This window comes from Xyrauchen texanus, chromosome 35 (assembly GCF_025860055.1).
Source record: "Xyrauchen texanus isolate HMW12.3.18 chromosome 35, RBS_HiC_50CHRs, whole genome shotgun sequence".
NCBI lineage: Eukaryota > Metazoa > Chordata > Actinopteri > Cypriniformes > Catostomidae > Xyrauchen > Xyrauchen texanus.
In genome coordinates, this window is record NC_068310.1 from 23,273,653 (window position 1) to 23,298,412 (window position 24,760).

The 24,760-nt window shown below is 39.7% G+C and overlaps 1 protein-coding gene and 1 long non-coding RNA gene across 3 annotated transcripts; both read left to right on the forward strand.

Annotated features, from left to right (window-relative positions):
- The first annotated feature begins 285 nt into the window (after positions 1-285).
- LOC127629112 (proliferation-associated protein 2G4-like) lies at positions 286-11,570 on the forward strand. Of its 2 annotated transcripts, none has more exons than XM_052106179.1 (13): positions 286-523; positions 3,720-3,848; positions 4,466-4,571; positions 4,676-4,745; positions 5,113-5,205; positions 5,451-5,514; positions 6,407-6,485; positions 6,571-6,649; positions 8,765-8,898; positions 9,876-9,970; positions 10,249-10,376; positions 10,516-10,569; positions 10,717-11,570. In XM_052106179.1, the coding sequence occupies exons 1-13, from the start codon at positions 436-438 to the stop codon at positions 10,780-10,782; spliced, it is 1,185 nt and encodes a 394-aa protein (XP_051962139.1). In that variant the 5' UTR covers positions 286-435; the 3' UTR covers positions 10,783-11,570. The 2 variants fall into 2 exon arrangements, with proteins under 2 accessions (XP_051962139.1, XP_051962140.1); XM_052106180.1 differs by lacking the exon at positions 286-523 and adding an exon at positions 1,507-1,942.
- A 7,648-nt stretch (positions 11,571-19,218) lies between these two features.
- LOC127629128 (uncharacterized) lies at positions 19,219-20,232 on the forward strand. Its single transcript, XR_007968742.1, has 4 exons — positions 19,219-19,309; positions 19,419-19,445; positions 19,831-19,853; positions 19,935-20,232. It is a non-coding gene; the product is annotated as an uncharacterized LOC127629128 (long non-coding RNA).
- The last annotated feature ends 4,528 nt before the right edge of the window (positions 20,233-24,760 follow it).

The window sequence follows — 24,760 nt, forward strand, 5'->3', positions numbered from 1 at the left end:
AATAACATGGGATAGTTAACTGCAAGTTCGCGCCATTAAGAAAAACAGGCGAGTTCTTGACAGAACGATTTTCTTATCATGACATGATGTATGGAACGTTGAACAGCTGCTCTTATCTAATACAAACATTTGTTTGTGAATACAACTCAATATGTACAATAAATATTTTCTTTTCAACAACAGTGGTCACTGCGCAATACACGTCTTCATTTTTGGCAACATTTTTATTATGTGATTTTTGTTCGTGTGACTTTTATTTTGACATGTTGTACAGAAATCGTCCATCTTGCACGTTTCCACAGCTGCTGGTGACGCCGGTGGTGGGGATCGAAGCGTGCTCACTGCTCCATCATCATCATCGTCATCATCATCATCCCACAAGTGAAGCGAAGGAAAAAGTTACGAGATACTCTTGAGTCTTATCACTGAACAACCATGTCAGGAGACAACGACCAGCCAGAGCAGACCATTGCTGATGACTTGGTGGTCACCAAGTACAAGATGGGGGCCGACATTGCAAATCGTAAGGATGATTTTGTACCTTTATGCATGATTAAGGGTTGAACTTGACCGAGGAGTGCTACAGTTCAATGCTCGGCCATGTGTCTGCCTAGTGTCAGGAGGAGCTGTAGTGAGATCTGCTAGTCGTCTCTCAATTCAATTCAATTCAATTCAATTCAATTCAATTCAATTCAATTCAATTCAATGGGCTTTATTGACATGAAAGTTTCAAAAACAATGTTGCCAAAGCATCATATAGAATAAATAAAATAGAATAAAAGCAAAATACATTTTGTCCAATAACTTGGACAGTATATAATATAATTATTAGTAATATATAAATAACAGCAATATATAAATGTGTGTGTGTGTGTGTGTGTGTGTGTGTGTGTCTGTCTGTCTGTCTGTCTGTCTGTCTGTCTGTCTGTCTGTGTCTGTCTGTCTGTCTCCCCCTCAGGTTGTGGCATGCTGATACATATTGGGCAGCAAGATGTGCCCTGTCTCCTCCTCCTAGGAGTATTTGTAATTTTGAGAGGTCATTTAGGTCTTTAAATTCTGAAGTTTCAGAGTTAAACTTGTTTAAGTAAACATTCCTTATTTCTCTGAATGTTTCACATTTTAGGAGGAAGTGCATTTCTGTCTCGACCTCACCTGTCCAACAGTGACCACATATTCTGGTTTCTTTTGGTTGCCATGATTTTTTGTCTCATCCTGTTTCAATTGCCATTCATTGTGTGGTCACTGAGCCTGTACTTGGTTAGGGTCTGTCTCTGTTTTCCATCTCTGACAGTAAAGAGATATTTTGCCAACCCATACTCTCTGTTTAGGGCCAGATAACATTCTAATCTACTTTGGCTTTTAGTTTCTTCTTTCCAATGTTCCAAATAGGTTTCTTTGCATTGCGATATCATTTGGTTTACTCTGATTGGTGTTTGGAAAACAGTGTTGATGTGAGACTGGTCAAAGTATGTTTGTAGGGGGATGATTAGTCTCAGCACCAACTGATGTAGGGGACTCTTTTCTGGGCTCAGCTCTTGGATTTGGAGGGCTTTGGATTGAAGGATGTCTCGGGGGCTGGATTTAAGGTGAATGTAGAATTTTAAGTGCTCTCTTTTGAATGCTAATTATCAGTGGGTATCTGCCTAATTCTGCTCTACATGCATTTGTTGGTGTATTTCTGTGTACATGTAAGATGTATCTGCAGAATTCTGCATGTAAAGATTCTGTTGGGTGTTTGTCCCAGCGTGTATAGCTATGATGACTGAGTGGACCCCACACTTCACTACCATACAGACTATCAAATATTTTCAGCCAGATTTTAATTGGAATTTGGAGATTTATAAAATGTTCTCTTAATTGTGTTTAGGGCTCTTTGAGCTTTTTCTTTTAGTGCATTCACTGCCATGTTGAAACTCCCTGATGCTGTTATTGTTATACCAAGGTAGGTAAAATGCTGTGTTCAATTATATAATTATTTATAGTAAACTTGTATTTGTTTTCTTGACACTTGGGCCGTTTCTGAAAAATCATGACATTAAGTTTTCTTCATGTTTACTGCTATGGCCCATTCTTGACAGTATTTTTCGACTATGTCCAGCTGCAGTTGTAATCCTTGTTCAGTAGGAGACAGTAGAACAAGGTCGTAAGCATAAAGCAGAAACTTCACCTCTCTATCTAGGAGGGGGAGAGGATGAGAAGCACATTGATCCAACTGAACAGCAAGTTCATTTATATATACATTAAATAAAGTTGGACTTAAATTGCAACCCTGATGGACACCTCTTCTCTGGGTGAAGAATTCAGTTTGTTTGTCTCCAATTTTAACAGCACACATGTTTTTCGAATATATTGATTTAATCAGATCATATATTTTTCCACCTATACCACAATGCAGAAGTCTATAGTATAGCCGTTCATGCCAAATGGAATCGAAAGCTTTCTTGAAATCAATAAAACAAGCAAATATTTTACCATTTTTTGTTTGGTGTACATGTTTGTTAATTAAAGTGTGTAGGGTATATACATGGTCAGTGGTGCGGTGTTTTGGAAGGAAGCCAATTTGATTTTTACATAAGATGGAGTGTTTGTCAAGGAAATTAAGTATTCTTTTGTTAAGAATACTGCCGAATAGCTTACCTAGACAATGCTGACACAGATGCCACGGTAGTTTTTAGGGTCTAATTTGTCCCCGCTCTTATAAATGGGGGAAATGAGTCCTTTGCACCAGATGTCAGGAAAACAGGGGTGCTGCATTTGAGCATTTCATTTCGGATGCTGTCTGGACCACAAGCTTTCTTTGGCCGGAGAGAATTTATATGGGTGGTCAATTCTTCCCAAGTAAATGGGAAATCAAGGGGGGTTTGGTTGTTTTTAATTGTTTCTTCAAATTTTTGGAGTTTATCTTTTATAATGCTTTGATCTGGATTCATTTCATTTATTGGTATGTCTTTGAACGGACTTTAAAAATGGGCTCTCTTTTTTATTGGTGAGATCTGATGACAAAGATCTTCTTTATATCACACCAAGATCCCCCCTGATGTTCTGCCCTTACGTAAGTTATTCAGTTTTCTAGAGGGCACCATGACTTCATTATACCCTGGGGGACAGTGAGTGAGTGAGCTGAGCATTTTGACACCATGTTTCTACTAACACAATTACATCAACATCTTTGATCGATTGGATGAATTCAGGGTGTCTACTCTTCAGATCAAAAGTTGAGGAGCACGATTTTCTTTCTCTCTTTCTCTCTCTTTTTTTATAATAAAGTTTACTTCAATTGTAATCTCATTGACAGGCATTGGAAACCGATGTTTTGATATAAGGTGCAGTGTTTGTTTATACGTTTTTCGGCTAGCAGGTTACCTAGCTACTGTAATTAACGTGCTGAAGTTCTGCTAACAAGTTAATAATTTATCTATCAAAGATGACATGTAGTCACTAGGTTCCATTTCATTTGTTCCTAAACCGGCCGTTACAAATCTATACATTTGTTTTTGGTTGTACAGTTTTGTGTTTGTTAATTTAATAGTATGTATAATAGTTTAATAGTAATAGATGCTGACAAAGCCGCTGCCACTGTCAGTCTGCTGGTGGTGGGCAGTTTCCTTTGTCGCGACGTGTGTTGATTACTTTCATCATGTGGGATAGTGCTCTAGATGCTTTGGAAACTTTTTGATTCGTGTGAAATGTATTTGACATTTTTTTTTTCTCCCTAACAGAGACTTTGAAGACTGTCATTGAAGGAGCCAAGCCTGGCGTGTCTGTCCTCAGTCTGTGTGAGAAAGGAGATTTATTAATCACGGCTGAAACAGCCAAGGTGTTCAAGAGGGAGAAGGAGATAAAGAAAGGTAATCCTACATCTGAAAACTCAATTTGTTTTAAAACCTTGAAGGGATAGTTCACCCAAACATTTTCATCAGTTACTCACCCTTATGCCATCCCAGATGTGTTTGACTTTCTTCTTCTACAAATTAAGATTTTTAGAATAATATCTCAACTATGTTGGTCCTCTCAATGCAAGTGAATGGTGAATGGTGAACAAAACTTTGAAGCTGCAAAAAGCACATAAAGGAAGCATAAAGGTAATCCATAAGACTCCAGTGGTTTAATCCATGTCTTCTGAAGTGATCCCTTCAGTTTTGGGTGAGAGCAGACTATATTGTAACTCCTTTTTTACTTTAAGTCTTGAAATCTGCAGCCTCCTTGGCGATCATGGTTTCAAGCTCAATCTTCGTCTCAAAGCTTCAAAATTGTGTTCACTGTTTACTTGCATTGTATGGACCTACAGAGGTGAGATATTCTTCTAAAAATCTTCCTTTGTCTTCAGCAGAAGTAAGAAAGTCATACACATCTGGGATGGTGTGATGGTGAGTAAATGATGAGAGAATTTTTATTTTTGGGTGAACCTTTCCTTCAAGTCTTTTTTTTTAATTTTTTTTTTATATGTGGTGCTTTTGTGTGACAGGGATTGCCTTTCCCACTTGTGTTTCTGTGAACAACTGTGTGTGCCACTTCTCTCCATTGAAGAGTGATCCAGACTACACACTTAAACAGGGTGACTTGGTTAAAATGTTAGTCATTTTTGTGTTCCGTTTCTGCGCTGTTGTATATTTGTTTTTTTTATTCAGGTGGTTGTCAGCACATTTTGTTATTATTACCTTGTATTTTTGCATAGTGACCTTGGAGTACATGTGGATGGCTTCATCTCCAACATTGCTCACAGCTTTGTGGTTGGTGCAACCAAGGTATGGTGCAGTGTTCTTTTGTGGACATAGTGGGATGTGTTAAGTTGGATAAAAGAGACCATTTAAAGTTAGCCAGTCATTATTGCTAAATAAACCCAGACCGAGTGATCAGGACCCCGACAAATATGGGGTTTATTTTACAATAATGAGTGACTGACTGTAAATTACCCTGCTTATTACATGACTACTTGGCAAATAAATAAATATTCATGAAATATTAGTATGAGAGAAAAGGGGGACCTCAGAGAGATTTTCGAGATGTGTAACCAACACCGTTATGAGGGAGGTCAATTACACGGAACGGTAGTCAATTATACAGTTTATCAAGTATTCTAGAGAGCTTTGTAGTAATAAACATTTATTCTAGGAAGCTCCTGTGACAGGACGGAAAGCAGATGTGATCAAAGCTGCCCACTTGTGTGCAGAAGCTGCTCTTCGGCTGGTTAAGCCGGGAAATCAGGTTAGTTAGAATGACTGTTATCCTATTAACTGTTAATAACATCCACATGCACCACAGTGAATAATGCTTTGAGAAGTTTTAAACAGTCAAAGTAAACTCTTAGTAAATGGATACAGTTTGGTTATGGATGCTAATGCAGCATTCAAGACGTGCTTAAATACTCAAGTAACAATCACAAGCTGTTAAAAATAATTTTGAAAGTTATCAAAGATCAACTGTCATTTGTCTCTTTCTTTTTTTCTCAGAACATTCAGGTCACAGAGGCCTGGAACAGCATCTCCCAATCATTCAAATGCACAGCCATAGAGGGTGAGCTGACCTGAAATCTAGCTGCTGGTCCTAGTTTAGTGTTGAAGTGGTGTGCCAGCCTGGCTGTAGCAAGACAATTTCTTTCAGTCAGCACAAAGGAAACATACTATATACCAAGTCAAATGCTTATTTATTTTATGACTTTCATATGGTCCCTTAAATATAATTTTATATTCCTTTTTGTATATTAAGCTTTCAAATCGCACATCACAATCAAAAAACAAATACTCATTCAATACGTTTTATAAATTCATAACACACTACCAATACCTTTTACAAAGAGTTTCAGGTCAAAACATCATCAACATACAAAAAAAAATGTAATTCACATTTTGAGTGTAATTCACAGTCCAGAATAACACTTTTCCACTTTTTGTGCACCCATTCAGTCCTTTCAATTATATTCTGAAATCTATTTAAATCTCCACACCTAAATGCAAAACAAATCAACATGGCGTACAATAAATATCAAGAAATTGTTTCACAAAGCTCCAAAAATTAATGCAAAAAGATCGTTTTTACTCTTTCCCATCTGTCCCTGTTTCGTTACAATTTATCTCAGTCAAATGTCAGGTCAGGTGCACAACAGCGTTAACTCAAGTTGGAAAACCACACCAGTCAAAAATGGATTTTCTTGCCATTTTTGCTGCAATATGTATCATACTTGCAGTGAAACCAAACAACGGACTGAGCCATGTGTAGCGCTGAAGTTTAACCTGGAGCTGACGCTAATATTTTCTTTGGAAATTACGTCACATTCCAGGGATGCCGGCAATAATTTAAAGGGGATGATCCCTTTTGGGGAAATCGTCACAATAGCTGAGCTGAACACACTTACTGTTGAAACCTCATTCCATAATAATTAAAACACTCTCTCTGTCTCTCTGCACAGGCATGCTGTCTCATCAGTTAAAGCAGCATGCAATTGATGGAGAGAAGACCATCATTCAGAACCCCACTGACCAACAAAAGTGAGGACAATAAAGCACTAGATTGTCTCTGAATATAATCAAGTGTTTCTCCATTCTAAACTCTTTGTTCTTATCTTCTCTTAAGGAAGGATCATGAGAAGGCAGAATTTGAAGTGCATGAGGTGTATGCTGTGGACGTGCTCATAAGCACTGGAGAGGGAAAGGTGAAAACTTATCTCAATGTCACCTGATAGTTCACCCAAAAATGAAAAATTCAGGTGGCATTTACTCACACACATTTAATTTCAAACCCGTATGGCAGGAGTATTCATCTAATTTTCCAAGATGTCTGAACATTTTCTTCCCAGCAAAGGTCCAAACAATAATAATTGTCATGCTGTCACTAGTCAGGATGGCTAAGAAATGATATAAGAAAAGATATAAGATACACATTTCCAAGTTTGCAACAATAGTACTTTTAAAACACCAGAGGTAAAGATGAGAACAATCAGGGCCCAAAGGTAGTAAAAATAATGAGGTCTGGGGGATCTTCTACTAAAAGATTCAAATCATTTCATTGAGTTTATCAATCGAGTGCATTTGGATATGAATATGAAAACGTAAGATCATCTGTTAATTTTTAAGCTGAACGACAGTTCACTATGTGTTTGAATATTTCTGCATTGAAAATAGTTTTAATTATTATTTTTACATTTAGATAGCAATATGTGGTTCATATGAGGCTTTGTGACTAAGGACAGATAATGGGTGTTCAGGAGTATCACCTGAGGCAGAATTTAACAAATGTGAAAAGTCTGAATAGACATTGTTTATATATTCCTTAAAGTGAGAATCTACAAACAACATTCAAACAATTTACAGACAAACAGTGTAGCTTATTAAAGGGATAGTTCACCCAAAAATGAAACTTCTCTCATTTACTCACCGTCATGCCATCCTAGGTGTGTATGATTGTTTTAGCAGAACACGAACAAGGATTTTTAGAAGAATATCTCCGCTCTGTAGATCCATTCAATGCAAGTAAATTTTGACCAGAACTCTGAAGGTCCATAAATGACATACGGCATAAAAGTAATCCAGTGGTTAAATCCACATCTTCAGATGCGACTTTGACCAGCCCCAACCAGTAGGTGGCTGTATGTGAAAATGAAAGTCACTTCAACACAAGAATGTGGAAGTGAAGTGTAGATTTATAGTTAAAGGACTTAAATATTGTTCTGTTTCTCACCCACCTATCATATCACTTCATAAGATATGGATTTAACCACTGGAGTCTTATGGATTTAATTTATGCTGCTTTTATGTGCTGTTTGGGCCTTCTGAGTTCTGGTCACCATTCACTTGCATTGTGAGGACCAATAGAGCTGAAATGTTCTTTTAAAAATCTTTGTTTGTTTTCTACACAAAAAAAATCATACTTATCTGGGATGACATGAGGGTGAGAAAATGATGAGAGAATTTTCATTTTTGGGTGAACCTTTATTACTGTTTGATATAGTGAATTATAAATGGGCTGACTATAAAGAAAGGGAACATTTGTTCAAATCAGATTGAGAACTCCAGGCTACTAACTAGTAATTTAATAGTTTTAGTTGTCTTTCCATGCCAGAGATGATGCCATCTCTGATGAATTTTGTAAAACTAGTACGAAAATATTTTTTTCTTGTTATTATTAAAGGCCTGTCACATGCTGATAAATTAAGCTAAATTTATAAGGGGGAAAAGATTTTATAGTCTGAAGACACTCTGGCTTCAAGTTAACTTGTCTTGTCACAAATCTGGCATAAATTAAGTGTTAGGACCAAAATATCAGCGCTATCTATGCCCCTCAGCGTATACAGCTCTGTTGTTTTATCGCACTGCTCAAAAGGATAAGATGGGGTAACCATTGTCATGATGTCTTGCTGTCTTTATGGAACCTAATTGGCGTCTGCTGCCGTATGACTTTCTTCCATGGAACACAAATGGAGAAGTTTCGAGAAATATTCGCGCTACTCTCTGTCGTACAGTGAAAATAGACGGTAACCAAAAAACACCACATAAAGCATCATTAAAGTATTAATGACTCAAGCGCAAGCCATATTATAGCTTTTTGTGAGGAACAGGCTTGTATTTAAGTTGTTATTCCCTAAAAAAGTTATTGAGTGCTGTAGTCACCGTTCACTTTCATTATATGGTTAATAGCAGCTTGGACATTCTGCTATAAATAATGACTTTTGTTATGTACAGGTTTAGAAAATTTTGCATTATTGGGTTAAAAATTCCTTAAACGCCTCAATTGCTTACTCTTAACCCTAATCACCTCACTCTTTCCGCAGGCTAGAGACTCTGGGCAGAGGACCACTGTTTACAAGCGAGACCCCAGTAAGCAGTATGGCTTAAAGATGAAAACCTCCAGGATGTTCTTTAGTGAGGTGGAGCGACGATTTGATACCATGCCGTTTACTCTAAGGTATATAATTTTAAGTATTTAGTTTGTTTAGCCATTTAGACTTAAAACATATATTAAGCCAGTTCAATGACTTGCATTGAGCATTCCGTGTATTGGACTGGGTTAAAATGCAGATTTTTAGCTGCATCACTATCACAAGATAGATCTTTTACTCTGTGCAACCCTAATAAAATGAGAGGAAATTGCATGCATTTCCAACCATATTTTGTGGCATGCGTATATTATTGGCCACTGGCTGGTAAATCTTTAAATTTCATTGTGATGTTCAGCAGTGGGATACTTTCACTGTGTGTAGAGTAAAAGTTTAAATTTTTCCGTGTAATGTGTGTCCAAAGAAGAGATCCACGCAATCCATTTGGCAATGCATAATGTGTCTTTTTAATATCGTTTCTGTTCTTTACAGTCAGTTATTGATCAAAAACAACAAACGAAACATTTCATTCTAATCATGAATGGCAGCCAATTGAGTCCTCTCTCATTAACATGTGCTCATCTGCAGACACTCTTTATTTTTTATTCTTTTTTAGCATGTGTTCAACAAATCAGTGTAAATACTTGCAAATTATGTAAGTAAACAAGAAACATGTAAGTCTATAATATATGCAATGTAATATTTTTATTGATGGAGTACATGGATTTAAGTTGTGGCAAATGATGAAAAGCTAATCAATTGTAACTAGTAAAATTTATAATTTTTTATTGTATCTAGTTAGAAGGTCCCCAGTATAATTAACAGCATTAGCTGTGAGAGAATATCTTTCATATACAAGCAAAGTGGACATTATAACTGAAATATACCCATATGAATTTATATAGAATCTGAATCCAATCAAATCGCGAAGCCTGTACAACCCAGATCTGTCAGTGCATATGTGTCATCAATAGGTACGTTCCCTTGGGAATCTCTGTTGCTCATCATATTTCTTTTTTGTCTTTTCCTCTGTCACTGTCTCTCTCTCTCTCCCTTGGTCTTTCAGGGCGTTTGAGGATGAGAGTAAAGCTCGGTTAGGTGTAGTTGAGTGTGCCAAGCACGAGCTGCTTCAGCCCTTCAGTGTCCTGCATGAGAAGGAAGGTGAGAGATAAGTTCCACAGGAATAAAATGTCTTTATTTTATAAGTAAAATTCTCAACCAAGCATGACGATGAGGTCAAGCCCTCAGAAGGAATCAATAAATTAAAATGAAAAATATTTTTCTAATCCATTACATTTGCCTCATGACCAGGTCAAAGGCCGTTCTTATTTTAGATGTTTGGTGCAATCAGCATGGTTTTAGAAGATTTGATAATGTGACCTTGATGAAATCTTCCATGGGCCATTTCCTCACGTACAAGTCTCTTCTTCACTTTCAAGGAGAATATGTAGCACAGTTTAAATTTACGGTGATGCTCATGGCAAATGGCCCTCTGCGTATCACTGGTGGATCTTTTGAGCCAGAGCTTTACAAGTCTGAGCATGAAGTACAAGATCCAGAACTCAAGGTAAGAGAGGTGACCCAAAGGGAAAGTTTACCACCTCTTTTTGTATTTTTTTTTTATTCAAATAATTGGTGTGAAGAACATGATTCTCCAGCACGATCCAATATTGAGGTTTATTTACGGTCTTGGTTGCTCTTTGCAGGCCTTGTTGCAAAGCTCAGCCAGCCGCAAAGCACAGAAGAAGAAGAAAAAAAAGGTTTGTTCTCAACTTTTAAAAACTAGTTAAAAGTGGAAAGCCTTACAAATCACATTTAATATATGCACTCAGAAATAATTTAATGGCACTTATGGAAAATATGTTGCAGTAAATCCAATGTATTTATATAATTTTACTTGTCAATAGGCATCAAAAAATGCAGAGAATGCTACAGGGCAACCAGTGGAGGCTGAGAGTGAAGCTGCTGCATAAACTCCCACTGCAACCAAGCTGACAGACAGAGCCTCTTTACAGCCCAAAGAACAGAACCGTTAAAGCTAATTATGACCTGCCCCACTGATAGGCTGTCCGGCCAAGCCTTCTGTCTTTTTGAGTACCTCCTCATTAATTATACAAGACTGCTACAGGTTATGTACAGTTAACTTGATTTTCCAAACTCTTGTTTGGTTGTATTTGAGTTATGCCGTTCACTGGAGCAACTGCCACTCGTAAGAAAGGGAGGGTACGGATGAGCAGGTAGATACTGACCAACCGTGTTTACAGAGGGTTAGTGCCAGGGTTCGTTTGACCCTCTCAAGAGTTTTCCTTTCATTGTACAAGCCATCATGAAAAATGTAAGTGCATTGATAGCACTTTTTAGGCAGTACTGCTACAAAGTGCCATTCATGTCAATGCAAAAGAAATCCCTGTTTGAAGTTTGTTAAAGGTTGCAGATTTTGTCTGTTAGGAAATTATTATAATTTGTATCGATGACCTGTAATGAGTCTTTGGAGTGGTAACTGCCTCGCAACAACTCAAATATAGCAGAAAATCTACAATGGAAGTACTGTTAATCAATTAGGTAAGCATTGATTTGTGTCAAGTGACATTGACCATTCATTTTGTAGTATCTCTCAAATTCAAAGGTTTTTCCTAATTTTCCCTTCAACTTATTTGTCTTACTCCTGAAACTATTGTTTATTGACTAAACTGACTAACTATCACTAAACTGACTATCCTGCCATTTTATAAGTGTACATTGAATAAATTTAAATAGACAATTTATGGAGCAAAGCCTGTTTTGTTTTTTCTTTAATTACATTTTAATCACTTCAATCACGTAACACAAAAATTGGTGAGTTACCATAAAGATAACCATACTTTGACTCCCTTCATCTCATAGAACCATGGTTACATACATAACCGAGACTTTCCCTTACTATTCAGTACACTTGACACTACGTTTATTAATGCATATGGGGAACAGAATCCCTATGTGCCACACTACACCATATAACCTCCCAGAAAGGAAGCTAGACACTGCAGTCTCATGGGATGGCGACGGACAAGAGTATGCCGCAGTGAATGACCCTTGTGTTGGGCCAGGTGGGGAGCACTCAGGATGACTATATGAACTAGTCATATAGTATGAATGAACTCATTGACGAACCCAGTCGGGAAGGAAGTTTACTTATAATGTAAGTGCTGTGACTTATAGTAAATTACAATGGCCTAATGCAGGCAGTTGTGTAAAAGATTGAGAGCTCATCCTAAAAAGGAGGAGCATAAGTAAATATATTTGGCCAATGGCTGTGGCAGCCCGTGCATTTCAAGTCTAGGCCTTCAGTGCCATTCATGCCATTAAGAAAACAGTTTCACAGTGAATATCATAAATTACGTGGCAGTAAACTAATAATACCAATTGACATTTTAAAAACACGTACACGCACGAAAGCCAGAACCAAGAAGGTCTAAAAATATTTGTGATTAAAATGTTGCTTGCAATAAATTTTGTTTTGTCAGGGTACATTTCAAAACTTGATCCGACACTGAATGCCCCAGCAGCCTAATTTACACTTAGAAAACTCCTGATATTGCTATAACAATACAAAAAACACTTACCAATTTGCTTGAAGTGAAAATCAGCCCTCCTTTCCTGTTAATCAATCGCACGATCATACAGAACCTCTTTAGGTTTTTAAATCCATAACTGGAACATATCCTAAAGACCACACCCACCAAGAACAAATAAATCAATCTAATTGGCTGATGAAACTGACAATCTTATTTTAAATGCCCATTCATTTGCACTGTTGAGGGATTCTGCAGAAAGGTTCTGAAGGCCTAATGGGGTGGAGCTCAGACTCGCATGGTGCTTCAGCTAAGGAGCATGTGATTTGTAAAACAGCCGACATGCTTTGCTTGTAAACATCGAGGGATTCATTGTGATTGGATAACCTTTAGCTTTTTGCTATTCATTTGTAGATGAATTAGGAGTGGAAAGCGATTGAAAATACATTGGCAAAAAGGTGAATGCAGGATGAAAGTTTGAAAAACGTATTTATTAGGCATGTTACACCAGCAGAGAAGGCTTTGCTGGCCCTGAGAAATCGCCACTGGCCAATGGCCAGAGAGGGCTTGTTAAGAGAGAGACATTATGTCTAGTTTGCAATACCTTGCAAATGTGTTTTGAGTCCTGCTGCAAAACTAATGTCCTGTAAGGAAACACCATTCATCCATGCCCATGAGGAGGCCATGCCTCTAGTTGAATGTGCTTTAACACCAATTGGGCAAGTCTTACCTGCAACTCATAAGCCAGGGTAATTGCATCGACAATCCAATGAGAACGTCATTGCTGGGAGATGTATATTCATGTGTGTCCTCCAGAGCATACAAAGAGCTGATCAGACAGTCTGAACTGGTGTGTACGGTCAAAATATGCATGTAACGACCGCACAGGGCATCACAAATGCAATTATTGTTCCTCATCTGAATTAATGGAGGAGGGAAGAAGGCCTGAAGATGAACCACCTGCACTCTGAAGGGCGTTGTTAGGACCTTAGGCACATAGCCTTTTCTGGGTTTGACAATGGCTCTTGAAAGACCGGAGCCAAACTCCAGACGTGAATTGGCGATTGATAGTGCATGTAAGTCACTGACTCGTTTTACTGAGGCCAGAGCCAGCAGTAGTGCGGTCTTAACAGAGAGCATGTGCAAATCAACAAGAGTCCAAAGATTCGAAGGGGGGCCCTGCGAGAGCTTTTAGGACTAAAGTTATGTCCCAAGTCAAAACTGTAGTCGGCCAAGGTGGGTTTATTGTTTTGATCCTTTCAAGAACTTAAATCATGCTTGCCTATAAATGTGCTGGCTTCATGTGCGTGATACACTGATATAGTTGCCACATACACTTTGAGTGATGACAGGTGAGTCCTGCGTCTAATCGCTCCTAGATCCCTCCTCAGTGGTAATTCCCATGGCGAGCTGTACAGCATCTCTATCAATTCCATAAACCATGGCTGGTTGGGCCATTTCGAAAATGCATATTTGCATTTCGCCAGCCATTTCTGTGCCATTGTGCCAGCTCCCAGCGGGGCTTAGGACTTTGAAGGGACAGTGGGTATTCTCCACTGAGGCAAATAGATAGATTTCTGCTTTGCCGAATATTTTCCAAATCCGCAATATTGTTTATAATAAAGTCTCCTGAATTCGAGTACCACAACTGTCTGCCACAACTGTGCCACAGCTAACAACCACAACTATGCCACAACTGTCATGTTGTCTGAGCGTAACAGAACATTACAGTTCGCTATTTCTGACTGAAAAGGCTTTAAGGCTAGAAATACAGGCGATAGCTCTAGGCGCCATGTGACAACTTGCCCCAGCGTGACCCCTCACTGGTAAAATGCAGGAGCTGTTCATTTTAATAAAGCAGCTATATAGTGGTGGGATATAGTGATGCGCATGTACCCTTGGTGCCAAGCAAGTTGTGGCACACAGCGCTTTAGACATCACTGAAGCGATCTCATGTTTAAGAGACTTAATGGAATGACTGAGGATGCGGCCACCATAAATTCCAATGCTTTCTGAAACAGCTTCACTGGAAGTGTTCTCCCCGTTTTCAACTGAGACAGACACTGTAGAATGGCCTGAAGTGCCCCCGCTCATGGAGTCGAGGCGGACTCCCAAAATGGAGGTTTTTTGGCTCATCGCCCAGTTCACATTGCGGCCCAAGCTGTATAGATGCTGAAGCAGTAAATCTCTATGCTGGCATAACAGTGCCTCTGATTGCGCCGGTAACAGCCAATCCTCGATGTAGTTCAAGATGCTCACGCAGCTCAGTCTCAGAGGGACAATAACCGCATCAATGCACTTTGTGAATGTACGAGGAGCCAGAGACAGTCCAAAGGGTCCAAACGTGAATCTAAAAAACATCCTGTGATGTTGTACATTTTGGATACGAAAGTATGCATCCTTCAGATCTATCAATGCAAACCAATCGTGAGGATGTACATGCGATAAAATCAGTTTCTGAGTAATCATTTTGAATGGGCACTTTGTGAGAGTGCAATTTAAATGTCTAATTTGGAACAAGAAACAAACAGCTGTAAAACCCTTTTTGTGCTTGACAATTTGGCACAATCTCTATCATGTTTTTCACAATAAGATTGTGTATTTTGGCTTGTAACACTGGCCCATCTTCAGGTGAAACCGTGGAAGGCAGAATGCCATTGAAACAGGGTGGCCGGCATGAATTGGATCGTATAACCATATTTTTTGCACCCATTCTGAAATGCACGTTAGGGCTCACCACACATATAATGTGTGTGCTTTGAAGAGGAAGAGGGTCTCTTTATTGAGAATGTGTGAGCATCTTATGCATTTGCAATGAATGCTGTAATTTCTTTTGCACTTATTGAATTTATTTGAGTGCAAGACACAGAAACAACATTTTGAACAATATAGTGAACAACAGTATTCCTTTCCCAACAAACAGTAGTGTGCCAGTCAGGAGCACTTTTGCTGCACGTGCTGGAGGCTGCAGGTATGGGGCATTTAGTCGGGCACTTGCTCCAAACAGAGCGAGGGCGAACAGGCTGAGATGTACTCCATTTGGGCATAAAGAGTCTCATAGCCTGTGACTGCTGCTGAATTGCGACTTAACACTCAGAAAACGTATTCACAGAGCCGCTAAAGAGGCCAGCTGGAGACACTGGAGCATCCCACAGAGTGTCTTTTTCCTTATCACACATTTCTGTGAGGGTCAGGCATATATGTCAATCCAGAACTGCCAGGTTGCCCATGGACTTGCCGATGGCCTGCGCAGTGATTTTCGTGGCATGCAGCGCTAAGTCTGTAGAGGTTTGGAGCTCTTTGGATCTTTGAAGCCGTGTTCGTCCATTTGCCTGAGGAGCTTGGCTTGAAATACCTCCTTCACCGCTACTGCCTCCTTCATTGGGGATAGTTGGTCATAACCGTTTTCTTCCCCATGATCCACATTAAAGAGGATGGCGTCACTGCGTTAGCGTGCCGAGAAGGGCGTGCGTCATGGCTAAGACAGTTCGTTATAAACTTCGAGGAAGAATGCGGCAGATTTGCGGGATGCTGCCGTTTGATGGCGTCCAGAATGCAGGAACCATACATCGAGGTGAGACTGTTCAGGTTCCTCTGGGTAAGACCACTCAAGGTGAAGCTCTTCAACCACCCTTGTAAGGACGAAGAGCATCTACCTGTCAGTGGCACGTGCATGCTCCTCGCCCTCGCTGGGGGAGGGGTGGCAGTATCTTCCACTGTCCACTCACCTGATGCAGCGAGAGACATGACATCATCATTATTATCCCCAGCATAATACTGAATCCTCGGGTATCACAGAAGAGGTGGGTGAGAGGGTGCGTGAGGCTGAATCGTCCCTCAGAACAAGAGTGATTCATGAGCGAAGCATCTTCAGACTCATTTCCTCCCAGTGAAGACAGTCTGTCTCCATGAGAGCTGACTGAGTGGGCACAGCCCAGACAGTAAATGCTGCTCTCATGCTGATCTGACGGCAAGATGTGCCTCTCGCACAAGGAACACTTACAGAATGACATCTTAAAAAAACGTGAACGCGTAAATGACTCTCTTAGATATATAAATAGATGTTTATATCACACCACATACAATTGTATTGTAAGTATACACAAACCCTGCCAAAGCGCTGCAGGGAATCAGGATGCTGAGGCCTGTTCACCACCGAAGCGGCAAGGCGGTGTGATGTTTCCCGGAGCACTGCAGGAGAGCGGATTGTTTTCCCATGAAAAATCCGCCTGCTGACTTGTGTATATTGACTTTGAAGGTAGAGGGCTTCTAGACACGAGATGATCGGCGATGTTCACGCGGCACTTAATGCGCGGACCTCCGCTTTTAATTCCGGGAATACGGAGGAGCATAAACAAGCCAGTTATGCCCTCCGTAACTCCGTAATCAGAGCAGCCAAATGCCAGTACAGGCACAAAATTTAAGGACAGTACAACACTACTGACTCTAGAAGTATGTGGCATGGAATTAACATCATCACGGACTACAAAGTGAATAAAAACTCTGCCCTGAACACCGCTGCCTCTCTCCCGGATGAGCTTAATACAATTTATGCTCATTTCGAGGATAATAACACCGCCCTCGCGGAGAGAGCACTCGCGGCCGACACTACAGAGGTTGGTTCACTCTCTGTTGCGGATGTAACACGATCCTTCCGATGGGTTAACATCCGTTAAGGTGCGGGTCCAGGCACCATCAGATCGAACCAACTGGCTGGTGTTTTTACGGACATTTTCAACCTGTCCTTCTCCCTGTCTGTAGTCCCCACATGCTTCAAAACGTCAATCATTGTGCCAGTACCGAAGCAAGCCAAAATCACTTGCCTAAATGACTGGCGCCCTGTTGCTCTGACCCCCATCATCAGCAAATGCTTTGAAAGGTTAATCAGAGATCACATCTGCTCTGTGCTGCCCACCTCTCTGAACCCATTGCAGTTTGCCTACTGCAACAACTGCTCCACTGATGATGCCATTGCATCTACAATACACACTGCTCTCTCCCATCTGGAAAAAAGGAACACATATGTGAGAATGCTGTTTGTAGACTACAGCTCAGCATTCAACACTATAGTGCCCTCAAGCTTGATGTGAAACTCCGGACTCTGGGCTTAAACAGCTCGCTGTGCAGTTGGATCCTGGATTTCCTGTCAGGCAGACGTCAGATGGTTAGACTGGGCAGCAACATCTCCTCATCACTGACCCTCAACACTGGAGCCCAGCAGGGCTGTGTGCTCAGCCCACTCCTGTATTCCCTGTACACACATGACTGTGTGGCAACACATAGCTCCAATGTCATCATTAAGTTTGCTGACGATACGACGGTGGTAGGTCTGATCACTGACCATGATGAAACAGCCTACAGAGAGGAGGTGCACACTCTGACATGCTGGTGTCAGGAGCACAACCTCTCCCTCCACGTCAGTAAAACCAAGGAGCTTGTAGTGGACTTCAGGAAGAAAGACAGAGAACACTGCCCCATCACCATCAATGGAGCACCAGTAGAGAGAGTCAGCAGCTTCAAGTTCCTCTGTGTCCACACTACTTAGGAACTCACATGGTCCGTCCACACTGAGGACATTGTGAAGAAGGCTCACCACGCCTCTTCTCCCTGAGACGGCTGAGGAAGTTTGGAATGAACCACCACATCCTCACATGCTTCTACACCAGTACTGTAGAGAGCATCCTGACTGGCTGCATCACCGTCTGGTACGGCAATAGCACCTTCCACAACCGCAAAGCCCTGCAAAGGGTGGTGTGAACTGCCAGCCACATCATCGGAGGTGAGCTTCCCTCCCTCCAGGACCTCTATAACAGGCGGTGTGTGAAAAAAGCTCGGAGGATCATCAGAGACTCCAGCCACCCAAGTCATGGGCTGCTCTCACTGCTACTATCAGGCGGTATCGCAGCATTAGGACACGCACCAGCCGACTACATGACAGCTTCTTCCCCCCCCAAGCAATCAGACTTTTAAACACTTGATCTCTCATGATCAATATATCAGCACTGCACTTCATTAATCTATTATCTCACACTGGACTGTCATATATTCTCCTCAATACAACTACTGTATACATCTTTTTTTATATAGCCTACTCTTTATTTTATTTTTTTTATTGTATGTGTATTCTATATTGTGTGTATTGTTTACTGTACATTGTATATTATTTGTTGTGTTAGTATGTGTACATTTGATATGTAAATTGTGTTGTGTAAATATGTTGTTTATTGTAATTGGTATGTCTCCTCACTGTCATGACTGCTATGTTGCTCGGAACTGCACACAATACTTTCACCTACTGTTGTTCTTGTGTACATGGTAGTGTGACAATAAAGTGATTTGATTTGATCGCTGTTTTGAAGGAAGAAATTCTGTGGAAATGCTGTTTGTGCCCTGTTTTTATAGCAGACAGTTTAGCGCCAAAACAGGCGGGGCTCAAACACCATAGCCAATATTAGAATATTTGATTTATTGTAGAGAGGTTTCAACAAGGTTGTGTAAGAAGGCATTCCCTATAGCCTATGCGTTAATAAAAGCAATGTCAAGTGTTCTGAGTTGTAAGGGAACTAATCTAATTTAAAAAGAAAACGCACACTTCCATTTTATTAAATTGTGAAGTGTCTGATTATCTGCTGGAGTCCCTTATAAATTAAAGAAATCGAATTACACTATAATTTAAACGAGTTGTTCTGATACTAAAAACACTTTTAGTCTATACGGTTCACACCTTGTCCTACGAAGACTGAACGTGCTTCACATAAATAATAAAATTATTCCAAGGTAAATGCAGACGCTTAAAAATCCTAACCAATCGGTAAACCGATATGAAGACTTTTGACAGCTGCGGCACATGTTTCTCTCGTTGTCGCTTAAGGATGACGTAATCCAGACATATAAATTAGCCCATCTCCCTTGTGACGTTCTCTTTGAATCGTTGCTATCGCTTGACGAGGTGAGGAAGTGTTCGTTGACATTGCGCTTTCGTCTAATACAATCCAAAGCAATCCAAGGCTTTTACGCACCATCCATACGTTTCTCTAACCTTCTTTTTTTACTTGCAGAAATATCTTCTCATCATGAGAGCGAAGGTAAGTGAAACTTTTGTCTATAGGTTAAATTGAGTTTGTCGTCTCCTAGTCTTGGTAGCACTATGTTGGCTAATGAAACTGTATGGTGTTCGACATTTAAAGTTTTACCTGTGCATGTGATCTGATGTAATTGTCTTAACTTATTTTGTGTAGTAACTTGTAGAAAGATTTGTTCTATCGGTTTAGTTTATGGTTTACTGGCCTTTTATCGGGCTTTATTTATCGCGTAGTGTTTTGTTTGCTACCACCCCGCCTGAACGGCCATGCTGCATTGCTAAAAAGCAGTCGTTGGCGTCATCGGAAATGCCCATGTTTAGATCTAGAGACGTGTAATTACAGCAAGACTTGCCTAATAGCAGTATTTAATGGTTGTGTTTCCTTTCAGTGGCGAAAGAAGCGTATGCGCAGGTAAGTTTGTAGTACCTGCACGTCATTTATTTGGCAGAATTAAGTGAAATTATTGCTGATTGCGGAATTAATTTTTTTTAGGCTGAAGCGTAAAAGGAGAAAGATGAGGCAGAGGTCCAAGTAAACTGGACTCCCTTCGCTGAAGCGGAGTGCTCGTCTACTTTATATCCCCTCAGCAAGAGACTGCTGGAAGCCCAACTGAAGAGCTGCTCGTCCCCCACCTATGAGCCCAGCCATCTTCTGAAAAAGTTCCCTCACTTGGTTCTGCAGCGCCATTCTGGTCTCGATGACCCTGTTATCTGTGTCTTGGACATTCCTCAGACTTGGATCAGCTCCGTGTTTTTAAATATCTAAAATAAATTTTGGGTTTTAAAAGTTATCCTGTTTGGTCTTTTATCAACAACTGTTTTGAGGTTGACTATAGTTACTTGATTTTGGCAGTTCGTGTACTTGTAGCAACAATATCTAATCCTTAAGTGAAACAATTTTATAACGATTGATCAATCGAGTAGAATTTGGCAGGTCATGCGATCCTAATATGGAAGACCATGTAGACTTGAAGGCGCTAATGAAGGTGTACCTTTTAACATTAGTGAAGCCATTAGGGTTCATGTAAAATATGTAGTTGTACGGCATTTTGTTAATGGTAAAGCACAAGTGCTCCTGTAGTACACAATGCGTAATTATGGACAAGTTTGTTGAATTTAACATTGATAAGTAGGCTACTGCACTTCATTTAATTGTTTCCAAATTTGCAGACGTTAATTGCGGTGTCCTGCAGTAGTCATTACTTAATGAAAGGTGCCATTTCGATTTTGCACTGAAATCTTCTGCAACTTAAACCTAAATTTGTGCTTGAGCAACATTACAGAAGGATGAAGTTACCATTTGTAATGGTTCTTGCTGCACTATTGATGTCAATGTTTTGTTAAAATGAGTAAGGCTATTGTATTTTAGATAGTGTAATGCTACCTATTGAATCGCCTTGTCTTGTCCAGTGTGATAAGTGCCATTTGTGAGAACAAAACAAACCCCCTTTGCTCTTTTCTAAAATATGTCTAAGAACGTTAAATCTCAAAAGCTTTGCATCCTGATTAACGTGCTTGGAACGTTTGTAATCAAAGACATCTGAATTTTCTTAGATGAGCAAACAACTTAAAGATGTCTTCCACATCAAAATTACGCTTGGATCATTAACATGTTCTCTAATATTTCTCAATGAGGTCTAAATGTATAAAAATTTGTTCGATCTAGCATCTCACGGGTTTTCAAATGTTGTTGTGAGGGACCACTAACTAAAAGGCAGCTTGAGATTTTTTACCTAACCATTTTTAAAAAGAAAAGGGGTTGGCGTGATATAAGGACATGTGTCTTTACAAATCGTATTTTAAAAGCTCTGGCATGCATGTCAACTGCCTGTAAAGGGAATATATGAATCCGTGTAATGTTTTAAATCAAAGCAATTCAAATGATTGTACTCTTATTTATTCCATGTCAAACACCGCACATATAATTTACATCGTCCATTCCATTGGGAATGCATCAGCTTTATACAAACTTTTACTGCCCTCTACTGGACCAGATGACAACTCTCATTACATCCCCTTTACATGTAGGAAATAAGGAAAATTACAAATCTTTTAACGCACGTCACCACACATAATTCCATAAACCAATGAGTAAACAAGAATTCAACATCACAAGTAGAAAACCCATTGCAATATTATTTGCATCAACTTTTTCCACGAAGTCGGCTCTTAAATTCTCACCACATTTAGTTTTTCAAGAGGTTTCAGGTTCTGAGCTGCCTTATCATGGTACACCTTTTGTTTTATTTCAAAAGCTGCATATGTGTTTCCATACCTGTCTTTTCTTTTTTATTTTAGATGCCACTTTTGACAGCGTGTCACGCAGCTTTCGATTTATAAGGAGTTCGGCAAGAGATAATCCACAACCCAGAGGAGAAGAACGCTAATTTAACAAGGCCAGATACGGATCCGAGTTACTCAGATGCCTTTTTCAAGAGTCTTTTTACAATTTGAACTCCCTTCTCTGCCTTCCCATTAGCCTTCGAGTAGGACTCGCAGTAGTGTGTTTAAAACCATAATAACCATAGACGCGCCTACATCACCAAAACAAATTCCTTGTATGCGTAAAAAAAACATAGGCTACTTGGCAATAAAGCTTTTTCTGATTCGGAAAAAGATTAAATTATTGACTACTACACTGGGCAAGGGCTTAGATTCCCCTCCCCCAATATTTATACCATGATCAGTTGAAATATGTATATGCTTTTCATGTGATGAATCACATCAGTTGTCGTGGTATGACGAAGCTGTGCAATTTCAGGATAATTATAGTAATCCATTACTAGCAAGCAAAAGGTCCTTAACGTTCAGGGGCGGAGCTAGGGGTGGCCGTGGCCACCAAGGACCGAAGATTGGCCACCCCTCTCGCAATTGCTGTTTTAATCATTTATTTTAATTTTTTGGGCACAATTTAGTTATTTAGAGGTGAAATCATCTCTGTACAAATGTACAAACTTAGGTGTGCACACCAAGGTCGCCAAACCTCTCCATCCCGAACATGCTGCCAGAACATTTCTGTGCCACCACAGACTGATCGCTTGCCCCTGACTCCCAACCCCTTTGGAAAAACTCTTCTCTCTGCCCATGTTACCGTTCACAAGATAAAGGTCGGTTCCAACCTTTTGCCATGGTACATCAGATTTTACAGTTAATGTTCTATCAAGATTTAAATCAACAAAACCAACTTCCTAAACCTTAAACCTAACCGATTAAGTCCAAAAAAGTGAGATGAAAAACACAATTTCTGACGCAACCACGTCATTTTGTGGTGTTTGTGCTTCTATGACACTTAATGACACTTTTGACTCACCTGTCGACTGGTGTGCTCTTCAGGACTCCTACAGGCCCTTTGTATCGCATATGCAACACTCTGTCAGCTGAGCTGTGCAATTTGATCACACTTACACAGACTTGTATATGTAGTTAGTTCATTTAAATTAGTCATGCCTATAGTAAACGTGTTTATATGTCATAAGATAGCATTGTGTGAGGAACAGGGTGAAAAGTAAGCATTCATGAACTGATAATCTGCTGATTTACTCTTGATTTGAGTGAAAGGAGATAAAAGTAATTGTTGTTTTAGGGCCTCTAGTGTAAATTTCACCACAGAATTGCTGCATTACGTACAACAGGCCACAGAAAAATAATTTTGCAAAAATATATTTGTTGTAACATGATTTTATGTTACAAATGACACTGGGGGAGAAATATGAAAGTCGTCATTAAAAAGGCAACTTAACAAACAAATTGAATTTGGCAACCTCCTCTCTCTCACAATCTCCTCTTGATTTCATTCTATCTAGGAAAAAAGTTACTTTTTAATTTTGAATTCTTAAGATCAATTTAATGTGAATACTTTTTTACATTTATTCTTTTGGCAGACACTTTTATCCAAAGCGACTTACAAAAGAGGAAAACATATGCGAATCATCTTAAGGAGACAGTGGTGTGAAAAAATGCCATATTACAAAGTTTCACTATCATCAGAATAGTATTCAAAGTAGATCAAAGTGCAACAAGAAATTATGTATTATTGACTGGTTAAGTGCTCATTGAAAAGATGTGTTTTAGCAGTTTTTTGAAGACAGAAAATAAGTCAGCTTCATGAATGGACTTGGGAAGGTCATTCCACCAATGTGGAATGATGAAGCTGAAAGTCTGGGAAAGTGTTTGTGTTGGTACAACAAGGCGACGTTCCTCTGCCGATACGCAGCTCTGTAGAAATTATTTTTGGTATGCTGGAGTAGACGCAGTGAATGTTCTGTATGCCAGCATCAGAGCCTTGAACTTGATACGTGCATCAGCTGGCAGCCAGAGAAGAGAGACAAGGAGTGGTGTAACGTGCGTTCCCTTTTGTTGATTAAAAAATAGACGTGCTGCTGCATTCTGGATCATTTGCAGGGGTCTAATTGCACATACAGGGAGGCCTGCAATGAGAGCATTACAGTAGTTCAGTCTAGTTATGACATGAGACTGAACAAGAGGTTGTGTGGCATGTTCAGAGAGGAAGGGTCTTATCTTTCTGATATTGTAGAGTGTAAATCTACATGATCTTGTAGTCTTGGAGATGTGGTCTGTGCAATGTAGTTTGTTATTGATGGTTACCCCTAGATTTCTGACCGTTTTGGAAGGCGTTACCGTAGTTGCACCCAGCTGCACGGTGATATTGTGTTCAACAGCAAGGTTGGCTGGAAAGACAAGGAATTGTCTTTCCAGGGGTTGAGTTGCAGGTGGTGTTCCTTTATCCATGCCGAAATGTCTGCCAGGTAGGCAGAGATTCGAGCAGTCACTGTGTTGTGGTTGGGCTGGAAAGACAAGTAGAGTTGTGTCATCAGAGGTAAGAAAAATCATGTGCCTGAATGATGGGTCCCAATGATGTTGTGTATATAGAGAAGAGACAGTCTCTTCAATAGCACACATGGTATAAAGTTGTACAAATCTCCTAGATCACATCTGATTTTCTACAACTCATGTTGTGTAGATTTGTTGTGTTCTTGAAAATAAACACTTTAAACTGCAGTACAGCCCATTGAAGAGACTGTAAGTCTATCCCTCATAGCCTCATTATCAGATTATCAGAAGATGGCGCTACTGTGAACAAGGCCTATATGCATATTTGACAAGCTTATACTCTATTTCTCAAAATATTTAAGATTCACAGGGGTGTAAAGTAATCTTAACTTAAGTGAAAGTATGGCTACTGAGTGAAAATTTCACTTTTTTTACTTTCACACAGTATGTTTTTGGTTAGATACTTTTCAGTAAAATTTTCACTCAGTAGCCATACTTTAACTTAAGTATAATTTCTGAGTACTTTTT

Bases quoted from the DNA above. Each gene is read 5' to 3' on its own strand.
- LOC127629112 (XM_052106179.1), top strand. From the start codon at position 436: ATGTCAGGAGACAACGACCAGCCAGAGCAGACCATTGCTGATGACTTG. The intron at 4,572-4,675 runs GTTAGTCATTTT...ATTTTTGCATAG, and splicing joins CAGGGTGACTTGGTTAAAAT to TGACCTTGGAGTACATGTGG. The intron at 4,746-5,112 runs GTATGGTGCAGT...CATTTATTCTAG, and splicing joins TTGTGGTTGGTGCAACCAAG to GAAGCTCCTGTGACAGGACG.